The sequence below is a fragment of the Anopheles merus genome, unplaced genomic scaffold (assembly GCF_017562075.2).
Source record: "Anopheles merus strain MAF unplaced genomic scaffold, AmerM5.1 LNR4000045, whole genome shotgun sequence".
Taxonomy (NCBI): Eukaryota; Metazoa; Arthropoda; class Insecta; order Diptera; family Culicidae; genus Anopheles; species Anopheles merus.
Window position 1 is genome coordinate 115,562 of NW_024427625.1, and position 11,342 is coordinate 126,903.

General features: G+C 42.5%; 1 protein-coding gene across 3 annotated transcripts in view; it reads left to right on the forward strand.

Moving 5' to 3' along the window:
* The window catches only part of LOC121601233 (zinc transporter 2-like), a 35,853-nt gene extending 26,206 nt beyond the window's left edge, over positions 1–9,647 (forward strand). For all 3 annotated transcript variants that reach the window (XM_041930043.1, XM_041930042.1, XM_041930044.1), the window contains 6 exons: positions 172–276; positions 658–778; positions 2,221–2,400; positions 4,752–5,004; positions 7,326–7,473; positions 9,397–9,647. In XM_041930043.1, the coding sequence (XP_041785977.1) occupies positions 172–276; positions 658–778; positions 2,221–2,400; positions 4,752–5,004; positions 7,326–7,473; positions 9,397–9,539 (950 nt within the window). In that variant the 3' untranslated portion in view covers positions 9,540–9,647. The remainder of the gene's footprint in view (positions 1–171; positions 277–657; positions 779–2,220; positions 2,401–4,751; positions 5,005–7,325; positions 7,474–9,396) is intronic.
* The last annotated feature ends 1,695 nt before the right edge of the window (positions 9,648–11,342 follow it).

Sequence of the window (11,342 nt, forward strand, 5' to 3'; positions counted from 1 at the left end):
AATCGCGTAAGATAGGCATACTTGAGTAGCTTAGCTTTGATTTATAATCCTTGGTAATTCACCGTGTCAAACACACGTATGCACGTACTACCGGCGTCTAATTGTTCACCCAGCCCCCTCATTGCACAACCCGACCTTATCTGACTCCGTTGTTTCTCTTCCTCGTTTCAGCGCACTGTCACAAACCACGGGCGGAAGGGATCGATAAGATAGCACGGAAGAAGCTCATGTTAGCGAGCATGCTTTGCATCATTTTTATGATTGCCGAGATAATAGGTAGGAAACCGGGCTAACGTTTGAGCTCCACATTCAAGCTGCAAGTAAGAGCGCACGACCGTTTTGCGTCGAGCAAACGTATGCAACAGGGCTCCAATGCTGCCCCGGGTACGGGCCAAGTAAAAGGTCCATCGATGGACCCGACCATGAAGCTCGGCAGCACGCTGGACGGAAATGCTTTATTGTTTCCACTTGTTGGACGCAGAATTGCAGAAACCCAGTTCGGCAAACGGCGGAATTGTTTGCCACAGAACGACGTAAAGAAGGTTCCGAATGCAGTTCGTCGCAGCCCTGATTAACAGCAATCTGGCGAACGTACTTCGTTTCCCTTGCTACCGCATCTCATTCCGTTTCTGTTTGCTGCTGCACTCCCATTTCCAGGTGGTATTTACTCGAACAGTCTCGCTATCGCGACAGATGCAGCCCATCTCATGGCGGACCTGGCCAGCTTTATGATATCCCTGTTTGCCCTGTGGATAGCGGCAAGACCGTCGACGAAACGGTAGGTACACGGGCGTGGAATGTCCATTGAAAGCAAAACTATGGGAGAAAGCGTTGCGTGGCCGGGCAAAAGCCCCGAAGTGGCTCTTGTATCTCAAACCAGACAACGTAACAGCGTCCGGGTGCTTCGCCGTCTCCGGCATGGGCAAAGATTGTCGGCGGGGTTGGGCAAAAACTTTTAATAACCATCCCTTCAGAGCATACCAGCTTCTTGTTCCGGTTCCACCCTGCTGGTGGCCAGTGCTGCTCCGGATCAAAGTAAATAGGTTGAACATTATCCAACGGATTGGTGGTTCTCAACGCCCTGTGCGGACTGCGCCCCTTGCGATCTTGGGCAAGTGATAGATTTTTTGCCTGGCTGATTTTGTTGCCATAGTGACCTCGCAACTCGTTGTAATATAATTAGGGTGAAGTAGCCCTCCTCGCTCGTTCGCTCTTTTGTACAGGGTGTAATGGGGATCGAGTCGACCGTGGCGTTTCACGGGCGTGCTGTTAGCGGGGTCCGTTATTTGCGGCGCAGTACTTACACGCTTCCGGTGGATGCAGCGGGCCAGAAGTTTTACATTATGCCTCGCATCAAAGGAGCAGGTTGGCTAGCGGAGATGCATTTAATCTTCGGCTCGGCACGATGAAGCGAAGCTGCGCGGGCAAAGTTTATTGTTTATATCGAGGAAAACTTTAAAATTGAAGTACGCTTGCCGGTGAAGTTAAATACTTTGGCACAGTTTATGATGCACCACAGTTACTTAAGCGTTAAAGTTGCAGCGAAGCTTTGGCTTTGATAATGCATAGTTGTTGGTTGCTAAGCAATTGAAAACTATGTTACATTTTTGGCAAATCTTTCATCTCAATGTTATAGGGGTTTTTGGCGGTTCTCATACTCATGATACGGAACTTTTTGAAGCCTTCTCGCCGTGGCTGGTGTCAACTCGGGCAACTTAACAGCACGTCCGGTCCGTAGTTCAAGACCCGTATGTACCGAGCACCAAAGGCAGGACTGTTTATCTTACTGTGGGCAAACCAATCACACCAATAAATAAATCAGATCATCAAGCCTAGCAGGATATTGAGCCAAATAAGTAGCAAAAGAAGACGAAAGCTAAGGTTGTTTGTTAGTGTACGAATCATCATTTCTGTAGATTATTGCACAGGGCGTATAAAGGTAGACAACCGCTTATGCGCCTCCCTGTACGCAATTTGCAAAACATCATGCAGGGATAAATTCTTACTGGAATTCAATGTGAATAATATCCTTCGCTAGAGAATCATCCCCAGAATCGCGGCGGACAAGTTTCGGTACGATGACCTTCACAACGTCCCCCTTAAAGCGTCTTTCCATGCCAAAACAGTCTGGAAAGTGTGCAAAAAGCATTAGAATTGCAAAACAAAAAAAATATATATATGCTATAGCTGTCTAACATTCCATTACTTTTACCTTTACAGACTATCCTTCGGTTGGTACCGTGCGGAAGTAATCGGTGCTTTACTGTCCGTGCTGATGATTTGGGTCGTGACGGCCATTCTGTTCTATCTGGCAGTGCTGCGAACGATCAACAAAGATTTTGAGCTCAATGGTGAAGTGATGCTGGTCACGTCTGGATTGGGAATATTGGTCAATATAATGTGAGTAAAAAAACACATCATTTGTTATTATTTTTAGTGATATTTTGGAATGTAAGCAAAGCTTCTTGTTTCCTGCGGTGGTAGAGCATCGAAATTTTGTATTTGTATGACGATGGTAGGCTAAGCTAATTGTTTTACAGCATTTGTCACGTGTTGGGAATTCTAAAATCTGAGAGCAAATCTAAAGATTGGAATATCCATCGTTAGGGATGCTTAAAGGCAGCGTGAAAGTTGAGTTACACTGTATTCCGAGTAAGTTAACAACGTTATAGACAATTTTAACCGAGGATCAATATTGTTTATTTATTGGTAACTCATGGGGAAACCTGTGTAAATGGTTCAAATGGAAAAGTATATGTAAATTTAGTCCCATTAATTTTAATATATTTTATATATTTTAAGCTGTAGCTGTAGTTAAGCACTGTTTTCAATTGTATCTCGAGTCATGTGGAATTTTGAGTGTTTTTTGACTGTTTCGTAAATACTTCTAGTCCAGCAACTCGCGTTAAATTAATTCAGCTACTAACACAAACTCATTGGGAAGACATTTTTAAATTGTATTTAATTTAATGTCGTCAGATTTCAACCGTATATTTCAATGTTTAAAATGAAGCATCGAACGAAAATGTTGGTAAAACGCAATGAAGGGGTTGATTTTATTGATGAAACTTCAATCAACTAATCAACCAAATGCTTCTGTGGCCATTTTTGAAGGACACAGCAAATTAACTTTATCGTATTTAAACTATGATTGGAACTCTTCATGAGCTATAAAACAAGTACAAATATCAATTATTGTGTAGTAAAGTGTGCTTGAGCGAAAGTACAATTGTACAGCTAATTTATCCTTTTTTCTCCAAAGTACTTGAATACGTGAAAAAATAGGTCCATGATACGATCGATAATCCGTCCAAACCATCCCCCTGCTTATCCAATCCATTCCATCCCCTCCCCGCCTTCAAATGGGTATCGTATATCAATGCCCTTTTGTATCTAGTTCGCAAGTGCTAATCACATTAAATCATTTGCGGTATCAGAAACAGATACTGGGTACAACACCGTCGCGCTTTGCGATTGTTTTTTTTGTGGTGCTCACTAGCACTAACTAACTTGTAATCATCTGCTCGTGTGGTGTTGACCGGCGGGCGGGGGCAATGCAGTGCCTTCCGGCACGCTGGTACACACCGCCCCGTGCACTGCATTGAAGGGCGGGCTGGCTGAACAAGTGCTCCAGCGCAGTACACAAGACCCGGCGTAATCCCGTGTTGCGTCAGTGTCATTTGATTGTGGCAGATAATCCTTCATTCGTAGAATTAATGGGTGGTATTATCCTCCATCTTAATCCAGCGCAGTGGCGTTCTTTCTTCGCCCTTGCGAGGCGTACGATCGCGGGAAGCACTGCAAGTAGGGTTTTCTTGCAAGGCACGCTAGAGGCGATAGTAGTTCCACCGTAACCTCCTGGGATTTTGTGTGGCTGTGTGGGTCACCGTCATTCGTCCTTCGAGGCGCGTTGGCGCAACGGTTAGATTTAAACTCTACCATGTACCGTGGTGGAATTTATTGGTACGGTGGGTTTTTACACCGATTTCCGCTGAACGATTTTCCACCGGGATCGTTCGGGCTGTCTTACCTGGCTCTGGCGGAGTGGTTTCTTCCAAGCCAGTTAAGCCGCTTTCAAAAGGTACAGCAGTACCCCATTAATTCGTTGGCAACGGTCACCCATGGCGGTTCGTGGCGGATAATTGAATTGGGGCGATTGAAAACCCCGCCGGAATAGAACTAGGTGCAGCCACGACACGGTGCTGATCCGGCTGGACGCAGGAAAAAGAGTCATTTCGAGCTGAAGAAATTTCTGCGCTTGCACAGAAGGTAAGTTTATTGATTGGCTGGTGGGAACAAAAGTGCAAAGGTATCCATCGCGAGGATGCCAGTGAGCGAGCAGGGTGGTATGCTGTCTTCTTCCGTGCAGTACTCTTGTGGGCCTGGGGCTTCCCCGTTCGCTACCATGTGCCATAATCTGTTGAGTGGGTTGAACGGACACAGCATTGCGATAGTGACGATTGCAATTTCTACTTATAAGATACCTATTTTACCGCTTTCTATTCACAACTAACCATATTTCTGTAGTTTAATCCACGTGAGATTTTTCCATCCCAAGCGCCTCCTAGGCGCATAAGGAGGTTTACCTGCAACACCAGCAATTCCCTTTGTTGGTGCAACCCGTAACAACGGATGGATTGAGTTTCCGCTGATGCAAAACCTCATCCGTAGCGTGTGGGATTTCACAAACACACACACACATTTGCACAGCACTTTAATGATGCCTTTATTTTCTTCTCGCCTTTTGGCAGCATGGGCGCCACGCTGCATCATCACGGCCACAGCCACGGGGGCGGTGGCGGACACCATGAGGAGCAAAACATCAACGTGCGGGCTGCGTTCGTGCATGTGCTGAGCGATTTTGTGCAGAGCCTGGGTGTGTTTATAGCGGCGCTGGTGATTTACTTCAAGCCCGAGTGGAACATCATCGATCCGATCTGCACGTTTCTGTTTTCGGTGCTGGTGCTCGGCACGACGCTTGCCATCATGCGTGATGCAATTGTGGTAAGTGAGGCGGGTAGGGGGGGGGTTTATGGACAGCTGAAAAGGGTCAGGACACAGGCCGCTTTGTTTACTAATCGTTTGCCGCTTTACCAATCACCAGGCGTCTCCATCAGATGTTACGATATTACAAGCAATTGCTCGCTATCTGGGTAGCGTTTGACCGAGATGCCTTTTCTCACTGATGGCTTGTGCACTGAGCTAAAATCCAGTTAAAAGGCATTTTATGCGCAAACTCTTAAATTTCCGAAAACTTGTGAAAAAATGTACATAATCCTGGAGTGGCGTTTTATTCGAGTTTTTAGACTTTTGCTTCAGTCTTCTAACATAAACATTGTCATAAGTGTATGCAAATGGTTCAAATGACCAAAACAATCGACAAAGCGTACCAACAAATACATTCTACTTCTTCATGATTTCTGAACTGAGTTGGTTGACAACACTCTGCTGATTTTGCAAGCAGAAGCATGATGTTAAGCAATTAATTGGAATGTTTCAATTGTACATTATTCTATACGTTACAGTTTTTATTCAATTTATCGGCTGCTTCAAACTCTAGACATTCATCATGTTTTTATTGCATTTCTTCCTATCCAGTCCCAGGATACGCCGATTTTTAATTTTACATTAATTTGTCATGATGTCCTAGGATCTATTAAAAATGTGTCTGATCCTTAGTAGTGGCTGTTGTGACGGTAAATAAATATGTTCTGTCGGACAGTTCATCGCTACAGCCATTATTATCAGTTTTGTTTGTAAGACCAGCGCTCTGTCGCTCCAAGAGAATATTAACCTTCAGAATTGAAGGTATATGTTCATATTTTTCATATTTTTTTGCAGTGTTTAGAGTAAAATTATTGTAAATCTATGTTTTATCAAATTTGGATCTTTTGCTTCCTTTAAGTGAATTATTCAGAAGTTTTTAGCAATTGAATTTAACTTAGAAAAGATTAAACAAAATAGAACACCTCAAAAATGCATTAAGTGTCCGTATTTTTTTAAAATCCATTGCATACTTGTAGGAGTTTAGTATGGTCGGTTGAGGCAAATCTTTCGCCAGATCGAAATATTTCGAAAGCGAACAGATCGTCTTAATCAAACATTCCATCGTATCATTATCGCAAGCAAATTTATTCAACGCAATTTTCTCCCAACTTGTCATGATTGAGTTGGGCAAAAGATTTGACTGCATTCAGGAGTAAATTGAGTTGAGATTCAAATCGATTGGAAAAGCCGCTCTCTCTTTCTACTGGTTCATTCAATTTTCTTCCTAGGTGGGATCCAACCCTCACGCGCCACACGCGCACACGCATCTTTGGATCGCTTAATTTGTTCGTAACTTTTCGATCGGCTGTACCGGTTCCCTGGTTTTCTGGTTGGCTTTTTTGTTGTTGTTGGTTCGAGCGATTTTATCAATCGGCTAGTAGTAAGCCTTCGGAATTGAGATAACAGTGAAGCCGAAACGACGGTGGCCCTTAAACAGGAGGGTGGAAACAAACAAAAAAACCCGTCGAAAAGCTGCTTTGCTGGTTCGGCAATGCTTTACTTTAACCTCATATTATACACACTCACACAGCTGAAGCAGAGGCAGAACATCCTAATGAATATTGTATTTCAATTTGAAACAGTTAAGCCACCATCTTGGTTTTGGTTCGCTTCCGCTCGAGCTTCATAATTTTGTCTCAGCTTAGGGCACACATCCTTTCTGCACGGCAGCAGTACCTGGCCGCATCGGGAAAGGTCCGTCGGTGCGAGAAAGGCTCAATAAAACGGGAACCGATTTAAGGTTGCACACTTACTTACTGATTTTATTTCCATTACCAACACAAGTCCAACACGCCCCAACACGAACAACTCGGCCAAAACCGCGAGCGGTGATGGTGCGTTAGCGCGTTGGCCATGGTTTTTTTTTTCATTTTGGTGCCAATTTCCAGCGCTATGCCCTAGTTATGTTTCTTTACTGGTCTCCGTACCGTTTACTTGGGGAGGGTTTTTACTCTTTCCACTTGCGCTTTTCCGTTCGTTGTGCTCAATCGCGAAGGATTCTTTAACCACTTTTCTGGAATCAGCACCGGCGGCGGTCGTCGTTCCATTCATTCCATTCAGCCCCACCGGAAAACACTTCACACTTACTCACGCACTTTATTTGTTCGTTTCCCCCGCTCGGTGGCAATGTTCTCGTATCTGTAACTCCCCCTTTTTCCACCCAGCTTCATGTGTTGGCGAGATATGTCGGTTGCGCTATTATCATAGTCTTCCTCTTGCGCCTGATCTTCTTTTACATCCCCTTCATTCACCCCCACCTTCTTTTTTTTCTTTCACAGGTTCTTATGGAGGGCACCCCGAAGTATCTCGATTACACCGAAGTTATGCAAACGTTTCTGCAAATTGAGGGCGTCGTAAGAGTACACAATCTGCGCATTTGGGCACTCAGTATCAACAAGATAGCGCTCGCTGCTCATTTGGCTGTCGGTAAGCAACGAGCAACACTCGTCCGCGCCAAGTGCGATATTGTGTTTGTGGGTTCGCTTGTGAGGGTTGTTTTGGGGGGGCGGATGGTACTTAGTTGATGCTTTTTGCGAAAAAAAAGGGGTCGACATTTTTATAGGGCAGGGTAGGGTTAGTGGGAGACCCGTGTTTTGTAACGGTCTCGTGTTTAGTGATTAAGTGATATTTACTCTTGAATATGTGGGATCTGTTAGAGATTGGAAAATGTTTACTATTTGCGAATGTAGGTCAATTAAAAGTTTAATTTGGTGTGTATGGTATTAAAATTCTAAGAGCAAACTCTTGAATGCTTTCAAAGGGGCATCACGCTGCAGTCTCCCTTACTAATACATTGGCATAATAAATTTTGTCAAAGAAAATGAAGATGCTAGCGAACACTTGTTTGTTTCAATATTATTCTTTATGTAAATTTGTAAAATTTATGTTGGGATTTCAAGTAAAATTTAACACATCATCACCTTCAAAATGTCGTTTTTGAAGTCATGCAAAAGTTTTATACTGATTCTAAAAAGAGAACATATTTGTTTCTAAATTTGATTTAATTTGGTTTAATCCAGTCAGGATCAATGCATTTTGTTTGCTAATTAAAAGAGAAATTGATTGATTGTCAAGCTTTCAATGAGCTTGTACTGTCAATTATTGCTTTTATTTTTAACACAAGTTTAAGAAGATTTTCCTAGGAATTTATTATTGCGTAAAAGATTAGATTGACATTGAACTTCGAATATCATTTGTTTAGGTAGGGTAAATGTACCAATAGTGGTGCAATTTGTGGTGGTACAGATGTGTTTTAATGGATTTAAAGTGACAGGAAGGAATATGTTTTGTCTTCGCAATCACAACCATTTTTACCATGAAACACATCAAATTTACGAAAAAATACATATTTATGTGACTGCTTCGTTGTACCTGTAATGGTGGTATGGTTCCTATAGTCGTCGTATTGTGTTCCTATAGTGGTGGTAAACAAGGATGCCTCAAAACAGTGTATAGTATCAATATAACTTAGTTTTGAAGCTGTTTTCGTGTGAATAGCAAGGATTACTGCGATAATAATGATTTCTTTCGTAATTAGATCGTAAAAAATGTATGAATTTGGTTGATGAAAATATTGACTAAAGTACTGTATAACACCTGTCGTCATACCCAGAAGAGTTTGCTTGATTTGAAGTCCATTTTTTACTCAGCCAAATAAGCGGATTTTGGCCTTTGTTTGGTAAATTACTTACAGAAAACTCATTTTTGTTGCTTATTTTAATGACAACAGTACGACATGCAATGTCGTCGAAAAAAATCTAAAATTACCTGTTTTTATTGATTTTAGAACTAGGACCACTATAGGAACATGCCTGTTTGGTGTACCTATAATAGCACTATCGTAAAAAAACACTTAAAAATACGTAAATAAGGCCAAAAGCCAATGAATTTGAATAAAAAAATATCATTTGATAACAATTATGTTAAAAAACTAATAATTGCGTTGTTATGTGGTCATTTAGAACGTTAACAAAAATATGAGGATCGTTATGAAATCCTAAGGATTTTGGAAAAATGTTGATACCTTTCACAAAATTATGGATTTTTCGGTCACGAAATGGCTAAATTTCTTTTTAAATCCTTTGTAAAAGCCTAGAGAACATTTCACACTATCGTAGATAACTTAACTACTGTTAATTTTCGTATGAGACGCATATTAGTGCAATACCACCACTATTGGTACTAGCACCACTATAGGTACGTTTACCCTAATTACCTCGCTATAAATCTGTCGGTTATTTTCTTTAATTTAATTTTGCTGCCAAGTTTTATTATGTTATTAACTTATTTTAGAATAAGTCTACATTTTGATGTTATACGCGCTTTTCAAATAATTCTCCTTCATTTCAGAGCCAACGACAAACACCGAGCTCGTACTGAATAAAGCCACGGAAACGGTTCATGCAAAGTATCAATTTTTCGAGACGACGCTGCAGATCGAAGTATTTCAACCGGATATGGAAGATTGCAATCAGTGCTCGAATCCAGTTTAGTGTAAAGCATGTAACGCGGAGCCAGCGCGTTACTCGGTTTCAGAGTAAGCCATCAACCGGACGATCAATGAGAAATAAAAGAAACTATTGTAAACATGTAAAAAAAAAGCATCGTCGCTTATTGATCGTTGCATCTCGAGCGAACATTGCGCGAGTAAAAGAAATCATGCAAAATTTAACCGAAAGGTAATTTTTTTAAATACGAAGACATCTTTCCTGATATTTCTTTCTGCATTCCTTAGGCCGAAATCTGCAAATTGAATTAAATTAAAACGAAGAAAAAAAATCTCTTCCATTATGGAAAATGGATCATTGCAAACCCAAACACCAGGGATTGACCCACAGTGACCGACAGCTTCTCTGATGTTCGGCAAGGATACGGCAAAGTGACCCTTTCCAGCAGTTGTTACGGGGAAACAACATCACGGCCCCAGAAGAAAGCTTCCCTTACGCCACTTCCCGGAAGGAGCGAAACCGATTCCGCCTTTTGTTTGAAGAAACATGATTTTTCCTGCGAACGAAGAGAGTGCTTGAATATTTATAATGTCTAGCACGAACGGGAGAAGGGCGGGTGGTGTAGCGCGATGAAAACGGCCAGCCCCACCAGCCATGTGGTGGTGGAACGTTGCGGTGTGCGGATGGATGGTCGGCTTTTTCAACTTTTGCCCCGGCCCCTAATTGGTGGCACGGGATTGGCATTTCGTATTCAGCACGGGCTGCCTACCGCCGCTGGCCGATGTGCAATGCTCATTTCTCAATCTGAATGATTAATTTCGCCTATTTGTGCTGGTAGGATGTCTTTGGCGTTCGTCTGCCGGCACTGTTCGTCTTTGGTGGTGTGTTTTTTTTTCTTCCTTTCGCGCGCTGTCGGGGCTTTTGGCGGTGGCGCCACTGCCACGATTATACTGTGACGCCCCGAGACCGAGCGATATAAGATTCGGATTGTCTTCACACGTTTCGTAAGTTGAGTCATTCTGCAGATTGTTCTTTTGTCGCTGTTTCGCCACCGTTGGAAGGCCAGCGGAACGGGGTCACTAAGGGGGCATCCGCCGCAGTTAAGCAAGTTGGGCGGAAGTTAATGGAAAAGTAGTTATTTTCAATTTGCTTAACTACCAGTGGGCAGGGACCACAGAGTCCGGCAGATGGGATGATTGTTGATGGGTGGAAGCGAGCAGGAAGGGGAAGGGCTGGAAACGCTTTTTTGCATAAAAGCTGTGGCAGACGGCAGCAAGGAAGAGGATTCATAAAAATGGCAATCGCGAATGTTTATGACTGTTTTCTCTTTAAGCGACTGCTCGCTGCTTTTACAATCGGAACGCGATTGTTTTGGGGGAAATGATGTAAACGAGTTTTTTTTTCTTGTTGGAATGTGGTTGAAGTTTGCATATTGCCATCACAAATGGATTGTTATCATTATGCAGCGGCTTGCATAAAGTTGTTGACGGCGCTCAAATGCAGTTAGGCTAGTGAAAAATGAAATCATATTTTGAGCGCATTCAAAATGAGCCATGCTATTGAAAGCGATTGTTTTCAGAAAATTTGCTGTTTTTTTGGAACAAAATAAGTTATTTGTTTTTTAATTTCCAAACAATCAGTGACCTTGTTTCATTTAATTTATTTTTAACGACTTTTTTTACTACACTTTGGTTCAGGTTCATAATTTAAACAAGTTAAATAGAACCTCGAGCCGGTCTCGTGCCATAGTCGACAACTCATACGACCTAACAAGATGGCCGCCATGATTTCAAGCCCCGAATGGGTTGTGCCGCCATACGTAGGACCTACTTTGCTGCTATGGGTAAA